General features: G+C 44.4%; 1 protein-coding gene across 1 annotated transcript; it reads right to left on the bottom strand.

The window, feature by feature from the left end:
• Positions 1–472: 472 nt before the first annotated feature.
• Positions 473–7,803, bottom strand: AKAP14 (A-kinase anchoring protein 14). Its single transcript, XM_069747109.1, has 6 exons — positions 7,686–7,803; positions 5,576–5,705; positions 5,400–5,491; positions 3,473–3,652; positions 1,580–1,632; positions 473–756 (listed from the first exon to the last, which is right to left on the bottom strand). The coding sequence occupies exons 1-6, from the start codon at positions 7,719–7,721 to the stop codon at positions 672–674; spliced, it is 576 nt and encodes a 191-aa protein (XP_069603210.1). The 5' UTR covers positions 7,722–7,803; the 3' UTR covers positions 473–671.
• Positions 7,804–17,046: the final 9,243 nt, after the last annotated feature.

Below are 17,046 nucleotides of genomic sequence, written 5' to 3'. Positions count from 1 at the left end.
ATTAGGTTACTTTTATTTTTTACATTGTTTTTTAGTCCTTTTTTTCATAGCTTTTTTTTTTTTTAAACCGCGGTTTGTCTCTTCTTGGGATGTCATGTTTTAAATAAAGCTGATTTGCTTTCGATACTCCCCTGGTATTTGGCTTTGACACAACTTTATTGATACTGTGCAGCGTACATGTGTATTTACTGAATTTCCATAGCATATGGGTAATTTACCTGCGGATTTTCCCGATCGCAAATCTATAGGGAAACTCTGCACCGAAAACTCGTGTACCCCCAATAGAAATTGACATGTGACAGATTTTTAAAAAAAGTACCACTGATCAGTTTACGCAGTGTTCAAAAAATATATATATGGTATATAAAAAAAAAGCATTATCTTTCTATAAATCCCATCCACTTTTCTGGAACTGTAAAACACTTGATTTTTTTTTTATTTTTGTGCAACGGAAATACGCATTTTCAAAAACTCATCGTGGGAACTTAATTTTACTGTTTCAAGCGAGTTTGAAAGTCCACACAAGGAACTTAAAATCCATCAGCCGGCATAGACAACATTATCACGGTAACTGCCTGACATATTGTTCCGCAGCTCCATCCTCTCTTCAAATATGTTTTCTACAAGTCGTATACTTTGGCATGAATGTCTTTAATGGGAACGATGCAATATTAAAATGTAATGCTGCTCATCATAATCAACTTGCTTTCAATTATGTCCTTCAGCCATTTTTCTCTGAATCTTGTCTGTCCAGGCCTGCAGAAAGTACAAAAGTAAAAAAAAATAGTAATAATTAAAATGTTCAATCAGATTGGCACTGAGTAATAAATTACACATCTGGAGGTTGGCTTAAAAGGCATTGACACTACAAGATGATTGAGAACAGGTGTGGTTAAAAAAAAATGCTCATTTCATGATTATCTTGCTGTGTAAACAGGTTGCCGAACACTCAATGAACGAGCAAAGCATGACTTGCAGTGCCAGCAACTATAGCAACCTACGTGCACTGAGCGATCTCCGACAGATCCTGCTGGCGATTCTCCAGCTTCCAGTGACATCACGTCAACAGCGTCTTTTTTTCTTCCGTTCTGCTCTCATTGGGAAGTCACTGCCTATGTCATGCTGATTGACAGCAGGTTCCCAGCTGCCTAACTGCAGGGAGCCAGTTGTCAATCAGCATGACGCCCGCAGTGACTTCCCGGTAACAGAGCAGGCAGGAAGAAGTATAGCTGCTCTGCTGACGGGAGGTCCAACGAAGCAGAAGAATCACCGCCTGAGACGGTCATTGTGCAGTATAGGCAGGTAGTTAGCAACTACCAAAGTCCCGGATATGTCCCCACACAGTCCGACAACTGAACAATCAGTACTAACAATGCCAGACTTGGTTGGGACACACCACTTTCACTAGAGGGAATGGGATGAGCATTCATTTTCAGAAGGAATAACAGAGTAACCGCATAGTGCAGTTATAAGAGAAAATGCTCCAGACTGGTTAGGTCATGGAGGGAAGAAGTACTGGACAAAATACACAAGTGAGTAGAGGAGCCAGAAGGGAACACTTTTTCATTTTCTACATTACCTGTGAACGAGTCTGTTGGATTCAAAGACAAAGAAAACTTCAACCGGTAAAGTCTGAAAAGTAAAACAAATTCAGATATTCACAGAAGAAAAGTCTCCAGCCACCTGAGAAAGATACTTAACAGTAAGCTCTGCAAGTCTCCAGCCACCTGAGAAAGATACTTAACAGTAAGCTCTGCAAGTCTCCAGCCACCTGACAAATTTCAGTTGGTGGATAATGAATCTATAATATATGAAAGTTTAATTGTAATCATTACATTATGGTAAATAATGAAATTTAACACTATATGCTAATTTTTTGAGAAGGACCTGTATTCTGTGTGCTGTGAATAAAGTGTGTTCTTTTAGACTGGAAATACGTGGAGTAGCAGTCAGCTTTTATATGCTCTCACGTAATCAAGGAATTCCAGCCAGCGTCCTTCATTCAGAATCCAGCAAAAGCAGAGTGGACCTCCTGAAACACGGGGGGTGCTGAAAGAGGTACTACAGCACAGTAGACCCCGTTACAGTGTACTTATATAGAGCATGAAAGCTTCATTATGATTTTAGTAGGCTGTCATGTTGGGGTCAGGAGACCCTTTGTCAGTCCGTGCATTGCATTCTGTGGTCGGACCAAGAGCCACAGACGTCTGTATAACCTCTTACACTTAAGGTACCTTCACACTAAACGACGCTGCAGCGATACTGACAACGATCCGGATCGCTGCAGTGTCGCTGTTTGGTCACTGGAGAGCTGTCACACAGACCGCTCTCCAGCGACCAACGATGCCGGTAACCAGAGTAAACATCGGGTTACTAAGCGCAGGGCCGTGCTTAGTAACCCGATGTTTACCCTGGTTACCATCCTAAAAGTACAAAAAAACAAACACTACATACTTACCTTCCGCTGTCTGTCCCCGGCGCTCTGCTTCTCTGTACTCACTGTGAGCGCCGGTCAGCCGGAAAGCAGAGCGGTGACGTCACCGCTCTGCTTTCCGGCCGCTGTGCTCACAGTGAGTACAGAGAAGCAGAGCGCCGGGGACAGACAGCTGAAGGTAAGTATGTAGTGTTTGTTTTTTTGTACTTTTAGGATGGTAACCAGGGTAAACATCGGGTTACTAAGCACGGCCCTGCGCTTAGTAACCCGATGTTTACCCTGGTTACCAGCGAAGACATCGCTGAATCGACGTCACACACGCTGATTCAGCGATGTCAGCGGGAGATCCAGCGACCAAATAAAGTTCTGGCCCTCTAGCCCCGACCAACGACATCACAGCAGGATCCTGATCGCTGCTGCGTGTCACACTGAACGATATCGCTAGCCAGGACGCTGCAACGTCACGGATCGCTAGCGATATCGTTTAGTGTGAAGGTACCTTAAGGCCGGTGTCACACTAGCAGTATTTGGTCAGTATTTTACATCAGTATTTGTGAGCCAAAACCAGGAGTGGGTGATAAATACAGAAGTGGTGCATATGTTTCTATTATACTTTTCCTCTTATTGTTCCACTCCTGGTTTTGGCTTACAAATACTGATGAAAAATACTGACCAAATACTGCTAGTGTGACGCCGGCCTAAGGCACACACAAACCATATGAGTTTAAAAGAATTTTCAATAAATGTTATAAAATCTACTGACAATGACAATGAGCAGAATTAAGCTCTGGGCTGAGTCTAGGGCATGAATGCTGCACTGTATGAATAGCGCCTTGCAGATGGTGGTGTAATTCACACTTTTCAATCAGTGTGAATTACACTTGATTTGCTGCGACCTGTATAAAATCCTTTGGCTTATGCCTTTGCCTCTGGATGCCTCCATTTCTGTAGCTCACCATATACTACTGTAAATGTTCTTATGACATTTTCCAGCTTTTACTATAACTACATGTGGATCAGCAGTAAAATCATACTTACTGAAGGTTTAATCTTGGAGATTTTTATGGTAAAGTAGACGCAGGCCGTCGCCCTGGGAATCGGCTTCCTACAGGTGGGGATACTCCATCTCATCCTATAATGGAAGAGTGTATTGAACTCTGTCTCTTCTTCTCTCAGGAAATCTGTACAGTACAGCCAGCTCTCATGGAATTCCCATGTCTGTCCACAACAAATAAGATTATTTTGTTGACTATTTTTGCATGTAAAATAAAAATTGGAACTGCTGAATAAGAGTTTTGTATGAAATATATGTTATCATCACCTATTAATAGGATAGGATAGGGGATAACCTATTAATTGCTGGTGCACTTACTATTGGGACCCCCGCCAATCTCCAGAATGGGGATCTCCAAACCCAAATCTGAATGGTACTGATGTCAAGCATACACACTCCGTTCATTCTCTATGGGACCACTGGAGATGGGCGAGTATTGGGCTCAGAAATTTCCCATACAGAATGAATGGCGCGGAGTTGTGCACAATAGGCCTCCGATCGCATCTACGAATTTAGTTGGTATTTCTTTGGTGTATGTTATACTATACAATGGATGGGGTAAATGTGAGCACAGCCATTACTGAAAGGGTAAAGGCCCACATATATAATAGATAAAAGTCAGCCTAATGAGCATGTGGACCTTAAAGGGGTTGTATAATATTTGGATAACCCCTGCTCAATTACTATATTTCTCCCTTGTAAAATAGTAACACTTCTACTCACCTGTGGTTCTGGTGCTGTTCCAGCGGTATCGGCACTGGCTATCCCGGGACTCATATGACATAGTTATGTCACGCGATCCCTGCTACCAATCCGCACTGGCATCACTCTCCTCATTTTCAGACAAATCACACATCCAGAGGAAGTGACCGCTGCTGCTGCTCTCTCACTTCCTCCCAATGTCATGGTAGAGCCAGTACCAACACCGCTGGAACAGCATCGTCACCGGAGGTGAGTATACAGTAGGTGCTATAATTTTAATTTTAAGGGGGAAACATAGGGATTCGGAAAAGTTGTGCAACTAGCGGACAACCCCTTCAAGGCCAGATGGTTTGGTTTTGATGTAGTCAAAACATTACCAAAAACAAACTTGCGGGTGACATAACCCATCATGCTTTCACCGAATGTTTTCTGATTTCGGGCTATTTAGCAGGGTCATGACCACCCATGTTCCACATTGATTAAATGAACTCATAAAATGTTGGCCACGCTATCACAAACTGCACTGTGAGAGCAAGATGTATAATGTAAAAAGCCCAGAAGTTTTAGCCTGCACAGAAATGTGACAGCACCAGGCTATAAGGAGTCGTAACAGGTTAAGGCAAGCACTGCTGAACCATCTTATTCCAGTATGGAGGAGGTTCTAACTCAGACTCCAGCTCCAGAGCTCTGGTGGGGGTAAGAATGTCATCCATGCCTGCTTCTGTGTTATACACTATAGTTTACAAAGTTCCATCAAGTTTGCAAAATAAAAAATATCCACGACTTAAATAAACCTTCCATACATCATGCTTAAAGGAAAACGCTAATCAAAATTGTTGTCCTCTTAATATACTGCAATCATCATCATTTCCATTAGGTCTATGACATCACATGATTAAAAACTGCCTTTCTAGGCTTCATGTAGAAACAGGAGGTCAACTTTCCCTATATGAGTCATCAATGCAAAAGTCCCTGGCAGGGGGAGGACGGAGCAGCTGGGCCAAGAGTTGAAGAGGGGAATGATAAATGCAGGGACAAGAGACTTCCTATTTCTACACAGAACAGAGAAAAGAGAAGCATTAGCTGGGTAGAAAGGCAAAATGAGCAATTGTAAGTCCATAGTGCTATATAATATGATGACTGCAATATATTAAGAGGATAACAACTTTGATGGGAGGAGTGCTTCTGTAATATGTGCTTCAGTCTTACTGTGACGTATTCTTCAATTTGTTTCTTTCCCAGCTCCACAGTGAAGTCCTGACAGGAGATCCATGGTATGTTCTTCACTTTATGCTCCTGCTCTAGAACAAGACATTATATGTATATATTACTGTACTGAGCTGCAGATGCCTTTCCTGCAGGTGAAATAAGCGGGTTCATTGTACCTGACTCCTCTCCTTGCGCAGTATGTAGGCATCTCAGGCTCTCCTGGGCATTCCTCATGGCAGCTTCCACCAGCTCACAAGCTTTTGCTTTGAGTGCTGCAATGTACTTTTCCTCGGCATCCATTTTACACTGATATATAAAAAAGGGCATCTGTATATTTATTTTATGAAATCTCCTTTTCTCATGTATTCCTTTCTTTAGTTGGTTATCATGCATTACTGCTGTTTCCCCTTATTAGTTATTAGTGGGACAAACAGCTCTCATTGCACAGATACAAGTGTTTATTTTTTTTTAACAGATTCCACAACACATTACAGACATTATCACTGTCCCCATTGGGGCTCAAAATCTAATTTTCCTATCAGTATGTCTTCAGAGTGTGGGAGGAAACCAGAGAACCTGGAGGAAACCCACGCAAACACGGGGAGAACATACAAACTCCTTGCAAATGTTGTCCTTGGTGGGATTTCAATGCTAACCACTGACCAATATATAGTGCTAGCCACTGAGCCACCATGCTACTCAACAATGTATTGATACTTATTTTCAAGGGGGGAAAAATGTGCAAAGTAACTCGTGACCCAAACCAGAGACCCATTTGTTACTTATAAAACATTAACTTATTTCTTAGGCTGCCGTCACACTAGCAGTATTTGGTTTTGTAAGCCAAAACCAGGAGTGGAACAAATAGAGGAAAAGTATAATAGAAACTTATGCACCACTTCTGCATTTATCACCCACTCCTGGTTTTGGCTTACAAATACTGAGGTAAAATACTGACCAAATACTGCTAGTGTGATGGCAGCCTAATAGTTTGTGCATTGTAGGTAGCAGGGTGGAGGTGGAAAATAGGGTGACGCAGTGAGAGAATCCCTTCCCCTAGTGCTGGCTGGAAAAAAGCGTTCCTTCAGTGTCAGGATATTAGACTAAAGTAATAGAAATGTGAGAAATTTTCCAAAGTAATAATATAAGTTTATCTTAATAATAATAATAAAACAATTTTGTGAGTTATTTTATCATTGTACACTTAGCCATGATTTCAGGTAACATCTGTCTCATCCACAGTTCTTCCCATTCCTGCCCAATTTGGTGTTACACTTCTACATGGGCAGCAACACCGGCTGTGCTATCAAACATCATAGTATAGTATGCCGCCGCTACATCGCAGCATAGTGCTGGTGAATGGGATCACATTGCAACCAGCAACGTTAATGGAGCTCCCCCAAGGGCTAGGAGAACTCGGTACCGGGTCCTTCGGTTCTGAAGGGGGGATGTCACGGTGGCTGACCCAGTCCGTGGCCCTCGGAAGGTCCGTTGAAGTTGTGGGGGAAAGGTCTTTAAAGGGATAATATTCGTGACGCCACCTGTGGTATTCGGTCAGGGTGATCAACGCTGCTTAGGGGTCCGCTGGGGTGATGTTATGGCAGCTAGATGGTATACCTTCCCACCAGGGGTGGATTAAGGGTAGCCAGGGCCCCGGGCTGTTCAGACACTGTGGGCCCCCCCGGTCATGTGATGGGGGTCATGTAACGGGGGTCATGATATACCCGAACCAGATTATTCCAGAAAAATGGCCGGGCCCTACTCTACTGTAACCTATTAAATATTTGTTAAAATATGCAATACAATTTAGGTATATTTTGACCAATAATATCACATACAAGGAAGAAATACCACCGCACCATGACCAGACCACAAATTACAACCACAGTGATCGAATATCACATACAAGGAACAAATACCACCACACCATGTCAAGACCACATATTACCACTTGCTGACCAAATAGCACATACAAGGGACAACTACCACAACACCATTTCCAGACCACATATTACCACCACATAGTGACTGAATACTACAATACTGATCAGTAATAAAAGAAAAAAAAACACAATACTATCACCATAAGTGACAGTATTCACAGGAGATCTGTACTTAGTGTGCAGTGTCTGTATAGAGGTAATACAGAGATCACTGGTGGTATTATACACAGGAGCTCTGTATATAATGTATAGGTAATACAGTGATCACTGGTGACATTGTACACAGGACCTCTGTATATAGTATACAGTGTATAGTGTCAGTGTATAGGTAACACTGACTCACCAGTGACGTCTCTAGGTGAAGTCTTTCATCTTTCATCCAGCACAGACCGCCATCATTTCTTCCAGCCAGGACCGTTTCTGCAGGAAATAACACAGTTATCTCAAGCTCCTCTTGCAGAACACATTACTTCATTTTTCACAACTTCTACATTACACCACATGAAGAAAAAAAGGCGATATAGTGTCACTCTGCACAGTAACAGGACCGCCCCCCCCCCCCCCATTTAAAACAGTATGCTCAAAAAATAAAATAAATACATCACTGCAGTAATAATATCCCTTAATTAGCCCCTATGGTAATAATATTCCCCACCCTGGCCCCGTGTGTCTCATTCCTGGCTCCAGCCATATGTTCTCCCATCCTGCACTCATGAGTATCCATTCTACACCATATGATCTCCCCATCCTGCTCCATCTGTCTCCATCGTATCCATCCTGCCCCATGAGCCAATCCTGCCCCATGTCTTTCATTCTGCCCCGTGTCTCCAATCATGCCCCGTGTCTACATTCTGCCCATGCCTCCAGTCCTGCCCCTAGTGTGTCCAGCAATCTGCCCCAGTATGTCCAGCATATTGCCCAGATGTGTCCAGCATTGCCCCCAGGCAGTGTGTCCAGCAATCTGCCCCAGTGTGTCCAGCATATTACCACCAGTGTGTCCAGCAATCTGCCCCAGTATGTCCAGCATTGCCCCAGTGTGTCCAGCAATCTGCCCCAGTATGTACAATTGTCCAACATTGCCCACAGTGTGTCCAGCAATCTGTCCCAGTGTGTCCAGCATTGCCCCAGTGTCTCCAGTATTGCCCCAGTGTATCCAGCATTGCCCCAGTGTATCCAGCATTGCTCCCAGACAGACAGTGTGTTCAACAATCTGCCCCAGTATGTCCAGCATGTTGCCCCAGAGTATCCAGCATTGCCCCCAGTGTGTCCAGAAATCTGCCCCAGTGTCCAGCAATCTGCCCCAGTGTCCAGCAATCTGCCCCAGTGTCTCCAGCATATTACCCCCAGTGTGTCCAGCAATCTGCCCCAGTATGTCCAGCATTGACCCCAGTGTGTCCAGCAATCTGCCCCAGTGTCTCCAGCATTGCCCCCAGTGTCTCCAGCATTGCCCCAGTGTCTCCAGCAATCTGCCCCAGTGTCTCCAGCATTGCCCCAGTGTCTCCAGCATTGCCCCAGTGTCTTCAGCAATCATCTGCCCCAGTGTGTCCTCCAGCATTGCCCCAGTGTGTCCAGCAATCTGCCCCAGTGTCTCCAGCATTGCCCCAGTGTCTCCAGCATTGCCCCAATGTCTCCAGCATTGCCCCAGTGTCTCCAGCAATATGCCCCAGTGTGTCCTCCAGCATTGCCCCAGTGTGTCCATCAATCTGCCTCAGTGTCTCCAGCATTGCCCCAGTGTCTCCAGCAATCATCTGCCCCAGTGTGTCCTCCAGCATTGCTCCCAGTGTGTCCAGCAATCTGCCCCAGTGTCTCCAGCATTGCCCCAGTGTCTCCAGCATTGCCCCCAGTGTGTCCACCGTTAGGTTATCAAAAAACAAAACAAAACAAAAAAAAAAAACAGAGTCTCCTCACCTCACCAGCGCTCCAGGCGGCGAGCTCCCTCCAGCAGCGCACACTCGCTGGCGACTGACAATGACGTCAGACGCTGGCGATGTGTGCGCTGCGGCCGACTTCCAATTGGCTGGTGGCTGTTGTTAACTATTGACGTGTCCTGTGTCCCCAGGGCTTCCCAGAGTGTAGATGGTGGATGGTGGATGATGTAAGGCGCAGGGAATAACAAGGACACAAGGTTGCAGTCTCTTTACATTTACTGAAGGCTTCAGCATCCACAGTCCAGGGTAGGGACCACGAGGTAGGCAGAGTCCGGCCGGTCTGAAGGCAAATATAGAGTCCCCTTATCCAGGTGGAATTCAATAGCCTTCCTCTAGCGCCTGGGCGTTGTAGTCCCTCCCTGCTGAGCAACTCGGTAAGGTCCTCACAACTATTGTAGATGTTAAATCTCTTTCTCTCTGTTCCCCTGACGGATAGAACAAACCCGTATGACTAGTGGCCTGAGGCTTTTTATAGGGACCCTAGAGACGCCCCAGCCCCCACAAGTTGCCACCGTGCCTCCTGGGTATATGGTCGGGCAGCCAACGTGGAATCAACTGTCCTGCCAGTCTCTGAAGTAACGGCATAGAGATCCTTACTCCCTCGGTGTTCTGGCTACCGGTACTGCGCTTCAGAAGGAGGCAGTCTGCTTCTAGCTGGTCTCCCGCTGATGTTCCTCTCCTGTTGCTATGACTTCGTTTCTCACTGACTGCAACACAATTCCTTTCTATGTCTCTTTCTTGGGATGCTGCCGCATGGGATGCAGGCGCAGCTCCGTGTACCCTCGCCTTCCACAAGCCGCAGTCTGGAGCTGGCTGGAACCCACTCCAACTAGCCTCTGCCAAACTCGGTCGGGACTCACTGACTATCTTCTTCTCCCTCCAGTCAGCTTCTGTCTAACTTCCTAATCAACCCACCAGTTTTACCTAAGTGTGAGGAGTGCCCTAGAAGCATGGCTCCCCCTGGCGGACTGGAGTGTGAAGTGTGTTTGGTGGTTGTGATACCTGGACAGAAGATCTCCTTCATTGCCATCAGACGTAACATCACTCCCCCTGGTGGAAGAATAACATTACTGCAATGACCAGGACTCTGGGGTGGTGCATTAATGTGACAAGCAAGAAAAAATACGACTTTTTGCTACTTGTTTGTGGCAGGACCTTGTGTGTGGCAATTCAATTCCATTCCCCTGCGTTACACTGCGATGTAGCAGTGGATTACAGCAATTTTTTTAACCTCATGACCTGCGTCTCGAATGAAGCCTAACACTAGGGTAACAAGACCGTATTTTTTTCTCATCCAAGAAAATTGGTACGATTATGCTAATCACTGTTTGGTTAGAGTGTGATCCGATTTTCTCAGATGATGAGAAGATGAATAACAAAATATTTCTCCATCTCCATTCTGCCAGTTCATAAAAATCGGACTGCACTGTGCTGTCATCTGAGTGCAGTCAGATTTTTTTCCACGAACTCATTGACTTGCATGGCTGAGTGCGATCCGACTTATTGGTGCAAATCGTGCATGCTGCAATTTTTCTCCCCGGACTGAATCTGTTCGAGGAAAAAATCGGACATGTGCACAACCCCATAGAATAACATTAGTCTGAGTGTGACCTGATGTTTTCTTGGATCGCATTCGGGCGGAAAATACGGGCGTCTGCACGAGCCCTTATGGTGAAAACCCTTTTTTATGCAATATATCAGCTAAACTACTTCCATACCACCCTCCTTACTAAGTACATGGCGCCAACAGCACTGGGGTCTTTAGAACTGTCCGTCTAGTGATAATACAGGTCTTATATTCTGGACTGCACAGACCACTGTCATTTAGGATTACTTTTCAGATTCAGATGTAGCAGAGCTGAATTCGTCATCTTTGTGATTGTGAATGATCCGTTATTAAACCACGGATGACACATTGGCATATCACAAAGAGGGGTGTAATGTGATGACATCAGCTCTGCTACATGGTGTCACACAGGGAGCATACAAGAACTGGAGCAGAACCTGCAATAAAAGAAATACCTACCTGATTAGCCTCCTGCCTGCTGTGAGCCGTGTGGCATATGGCACAGCTTGTGCTGAGCACAGAGAAGTGTTTGAACACAGATGTAGCTATGGAGATGTGTGCAGAAACCAATGGCAGGCGGACTGCAGTCTCCAATGCCTGGAGCGGTCACTCACAGGGTTTGGTCTGCTGCATGCTGACATCACACAGCGTCCTCCTCCAAGAAGGCAGCACACATACATCTAGCACCTTCATCTCTATCATTCCTGGCAGTGCAGGGGTGGGGTACAAATGCAAAGTGCCCCCTCTGTATGAGGCATGTCAGTGCCATGCCACACAAGCAGGGCAAAAATAATAGTGTTGTAGTGCTGCGGCATCACAAAGTAGTAAGGGTATGTGTCCACGTTCGGGTTTACATCAGGATTTGGTCAGGATTTTATGCAGGTAAAATCCTGACCAAATCTGCCCCTGAGGTAACTGGCAGGTCACCTGTGCTGTCCTTGCGTTTTTTTCTGCAATGTAAGGACATGCTGCATTCTTAAAAGACGTGCCGCATGTGCGTTTTCGCGGGTCTGCCGCATGCGTCTTTTAATGCATAGTGGAGACGGGATTTCATGAAACATCTGGACGCTGCGTTTTTGACACTGCGGCTCAACGCAGCGTTTCCTGAACGTGTGCACATACCCTAATACGTCCTAAAGAAAACTGTGTGACTCGGGCAACTAACCTGTGAGGTCCCTAGATGGCCGAATTGCTGCATTTTATTTTATCTTTCCCTTTATTTGGTCTGGAGGGAATGCGGCATTATCATACGATATAACAGCCCTCAATGGGTGATGTCACAGAGGAGCGGGCTGCATGGCCTACAGTGACGTAGGGAGGACCCCAGGATCTGACAGGTCTTTATTCCCAGCTGTATCTTATACAGACTAGAGAAGGAACTGTCTCTGCACTCCGGAATTGTTTCTAATATTCCTGAAAGGGTTATTATCTGATGAATACACTTGATTTCTACATAACAAATTATATATTTATATTACAGAAATATTTTACTATCAAATATATTACTGGGTGGTTTGCATATAATGGGTTCAAGGGCTGCAGTCGCACTCGGGCCCTAGAGCCTCAGAGGGCCAAAACGTCTATTTAGCCAATATGAGAGGGCCAATATGAACAGGCCACTTTCATATGTTCAGTATTTAGTGAGTTTTTTTTTTACCTCAGTATTTATAAGCCAAAACCAGGAGTGGGTGATAAATACAGAAGTGATGACGTGTTTCTATTTTATGCTTCATCTGATTGTCCCACTCCTGGTTTTGGCTCACAAATACTGAGGTGCTAGTGTTTCAAGAAGGAAAAAAGCGCAATAGGGTCTTATCCCACAGACAGATTAAGAGTAATATATTTTAACCCCTTCATGACCTTGGGATTTTCCGTTTTCCGTGTTCGTTTTTCGCTCCCCTCCTTCCCAGAGCCATAACTTTTTTATTTTTCCGTCAATATGGCCATGCGAGGGCTTATTTTTTTGCGAAACAAGTTGTACTTTTGAACGACATCATTGGTTTTAGCATGTCGTGTACTAGAAAACGGGAAAAAAATTCCAAGTGTGGTGAAATTGCAAAAAAAGTGCAGTCCCACACTTGTTTTTTTGTTTGGCTTTTTTGCTAGGCTCACTAATTGCAAAAACTGACCTGCTATTATGATTTTCCATGTCATTACAAGTTCATAGACACCTAACATGACTAGGTTATTTTTTATTTAAGCGGTAAAAAAAATCCAAACTTTGCCAAAAAATAAATAAATTGCGCCATTTTCCGATGCCCGCAGCGTCTCCATTTTTCATGATCTGGGGTCGGTTGAGGGCTTATTTTTTGCGTGCCGAGCTGGCATTTTTATTGATACCATTTTGGTGCAGATACGTTCTTTTGATCGCCCGTTATTGCATTTTAATGCAATGTCGCGGTGACCAAAAAAAACGTAATTCGGGCGTTTTTAATTTTTTCTCGCTACGCTGTTTAGCGATCAGGTTAATGCTTTTTTTTATTGATCGGGCGATTCTGAACGCCGCAATACCAAATATGTGTAGGTTTGATTTTTTTTTTTATTGATTTATTTTGAATGGGGTGATTTAAACTTTTATTTATTTTTTTTTTTTCACATTTCTTTTACTTTTTTTTACTTTTGCCATGCTTCAATAGCCTCCATAGGAGGCTAGAAGCTGGCACAACGCGATCGGCTCTGCTACATAGCAGCGATCATTAGATCGCTGCTATGCAGCAGAAATGCAGGTGTGCTGTGAGCGCCGACCACAGGATGGCGCTCACAGCTACCGGGAATCAGTAACCATAGAGGTCTCAAGGACCTCTATGGTTACTATAGAAAAGCATCGCTGACCCCCGATCATGTGACGGGGGTCAAAGATGCGCTCATTTAAGGCCACCCGGTCAGAAGCGCCGGTTTAAATGCCGCTGTCAGCGAAGAATCGTAGAAGAGCCATTAGTTTCTGTCTGCAGGTGGTAAAGTGGGATCGAACACAGCCACAGCGAAGCCAGACCGATGCCGGCATAATTTCGGGTCAGTATGAAGCGGAATCCTGACCCCAATAAATGAGTCATTCACTACTTTGTTTATACTTTCCACACGACAGACCCATTAACTAGAAAAACTGCTGAAGATGTTTGAGATCTTGAGAGATTTACAGGCTTTTTTTCTGAGAGCGCTGTTTCTGAGTAAGGCCACGTGCACACGTTGCGGAAAATGGTGCGGATTTTTCCGGACTGATTTTGGTAAATCTGCAGTTAAACCGCACTGCGGATTACCTGCGAAATTACAGTGGATATTCCGCTGAGTTTTTTGCGGATTTTGTGCGGATTCCACCTGCGGATTCCTATTATGGAGCAGGTTTCAACCGCTGCGGAATCCGCACAAAGAATTGACATGTGCACTGCAGATTTTGTTTTCCATAGGTTTACATGGTACTGTAAACTCAGGGGAAACTGCTGCGAATCCGCAGTGGCCAATCCGCTGCGGATCCGCAGCAAAATCCGCAACATGTGCACATACCCTAAGAGTCGACACGACCCAGCTCTAGCACAGGAGCCACGCTCCTCTCCGCAAAGCAATGCAGTGTACCAGTTCAACATAGAAAATAAAATAATAATGTAATATAATAATAATGCATGCGTTGTGACTGTCACACAACCGCAACAAATGCAGTTGCGGCGCCGAACAGCTGATCAGCCGGAATGATCCAGGTATCCGGGTTTCCTCTGCAGCTTATTCAGTAAGTGCTATAACTTGCCAAATAAGAGGGAACCTGAACAAATTCGCTCAACTCTAATAATAACTAATGATGAGCGAATATACTCGTTACTCGAGATTTCTCGAGCATGCTCTGGGGTCCTCCCGAGTATTTATTAGTGCTCGGAGATTTAGATGTGCAGCGCCCCAGAGACCTAGTCGTTGCAGTAGTGTTGCTCTGCCACTAAGGGGAGTGATGGTACGTCTGATGGCACTAAAGGAGTTCATCTGACCAGGTATCACAAGCACACATTACACTTCACACTCCGGCCACTAGGGGGAGCAAAAGGTTTTATTTACTAGGCCACTCCTCACACTGGTAAAACTAGGGGTTGGATAGGAAGTTAGGTGAGAAGCTGACTGGGTTTTGCCCAGGCAACATCCCGTGGCAGGGGGTGTTGCGAGGGAGACTTCAGGGGAGTCCCTGTCAGGCGTGGGAACCTGGCAGAGACTTAGCGACAAGAAAAGAACGAAACGGAACCGCGCCTGCACTACCTTGCGGCGGTATCCTTAGAAAGGACACGAAGCGAAGGATATTGTGGACAGTGAGAAACGAGATCAAGCACAAAGGAGAGCCAGTAGGAGTTGTGCCCCGAGAACGGCAACATCTTACTGAGGCGCGTAGCCGGTGACCGGAACACCGAGGGAGTAACTGACTTTATGCCTTACTTCAAATACCGCAGGACAGTTAATTATAGGTTGGCTGTCTACCATACATCACCTAAGCAGACATAGGGGGCAACCGTGGAGAGGGTCGTCTCTAGGGTCCCAGAATAGCTCCAAGCCTTCCCGTCAAACGGGTGCGTCCTAGCCATAACAAACTTGGGGGACGGAGAATAGGAAGAACGAGAAAGAACTAGAAAGAACGAGAAAGAACGAGAACAGAAGTTGTGAGGACTATCCCGAATGCTCAGCAGGGAAGCACTACAACACACAGGCGCTAGTGGTAGGCACTGATTTCCACCTGCAAAGGGAACTCTGGATGTGCCATCGGACCGGCCGGTCTCAGACAGCCCTGTTAACAGCGCTCTGGATTGAGGATCCTGAAGTCACCAGTAAAGAGGTAAAGAGACTGCAACCCTGTGTCCTCGTTATTGACTGCACCTCACACCATCGCCACCTACACCACTGGGAAGCCCTGTTAATATACTTCACCTTTGGGAAGGTATACCATCTAGCTGCCATGATATCACCCCAGTGGACCCCGAGCAGCGTCGGTCACCCTGACCGAATACCACAGGTGGCGTCACAAAACCTTGCGAGACTTGTATCACCTTTTATTGGACGCCCATTAGCAGGGTCACGGAAATATTTCCATGCTCAGACATACCCTGATGATAAGCCCGCACGGCCCAACACGTGTTTCACTTCAGCTTTGACAAGGGAGACTCCATGACCATGGAAATATTTCACATGATTACATTTTGGTGCACTTGGTAACTATTTGATGTTATTTATATTTTTGTTTCCCCCTTTATTTACTGTGCACAGCACTTTATTATATCTATTTTGGGGGTATATTATTTATCTATCTATATAAGCTTACTTATGCACAGTGTTCACTTTAAATGGATACTTTCCTGATACATGCACTTTATATTGTACTATTAACACGCAGTGCAATGTGACTTATTTGGTGCCCTTTTGAGGTAGTTTATTATTTACTATTTATTTATTTAGATTTTTCTGGGTAAATTTGACTTTTTTGTCACTGTATTTATTTTTTGAGTATTTTTTTTTTTGTAATATCAACTCTGCTATATGCACGATATTCACTTTATTCCTTACTTTTCCATATGGAACATACTATGTAATGTGAACAGTGCAATATAAGCAAAATTACCTCAACTTTTGATAATTTATAGTGAGATTTCCACAGTGCACGATATTCACTTTATTCTTTATTTTTCCATATGGAATATACTATGTAATGTGAACAGTGCAATATAAGCAAAATTACCTCAACCTTTTATCATTTATAGTGAGATTTCCACAGTGCACGATATTCACTTTATTTTTTATTTTTCCATATGGAATACACTATGTAATGTGAACAGTGCAATATAAGCAAAATTACCTCAACCTTTAATCATTTATGGTGAGATTTCCATGCTCGTTACATTATCTGATTCCCTTGGAAATCAATTATTCAAATTTTACTGACATGCCCTTGTATGATAACCTGCATTCTACTGCCACCTGGTGGTCCTTTCCTGAATTTTAAACTGTTATTATTGTGTTTATAATAAAATTTATATTTTAATCTCATATCATTGGTTGTTGTTTCATATTTATAGGTGTTATATTTCCAACGGACTTGCAGATAGAGAGAATCTGCACTACCTCGAAGAGACTTGGTTCCCTGTTAAAGGGAATGTTCACGTGTTGCACTTAATTATAATGTTGCCTTAAGAAAGTTAAATTGTAATAATGTTGAGACTTAGGAAATGTTAATAATGTTACTAGAGATT

Source organism: Ranitomeya imitator, chromosome 2 (assembly GCF_032444005.1).
Source record: "Ranitomeya imitator isolate aRanImi1 chromosome 2, aRanImi1.pri, whole genome shotgun sequence".
Classification (NCBI taxonomy): Eukaryota; Metazoa; Chordata; class Amphibia; order Anura; family Dendrobatidae; genus Ranitomeya; species Ranitomeya imitator.
Note: the sequence above shows the minus strand (reverse complement) of the source record. Positions and strands in the feature narration are given on the sequence as shown.

What these genes read in the sequence shown, in the direction of transcription:
- AKAP14 (XM_069747109.1), bottom strand. Translation starts at nt 7,721, where the DNA reads ATGAAAGATGAAAGACTTCACCTAGAGACGTCACTG. An exon ending in TGCGCAAGGAGAGGAGTCAG is followed by an intron (nt 5,492 to 5,575) that starts GTACAATGAACC and finishes GTCTTGTTCTAG; the next exon opens with AGCAGGAGCATAAAGTGAAG. An exon ending in AAATTGAAGAATACGTCACA is followed by an intron (nt 3,653 to 5,399) that starts GTAAGACTGAAG and finishes TGTTGTGGACAG; the next exon opens with ACATGGGAATTCCATGAGAG.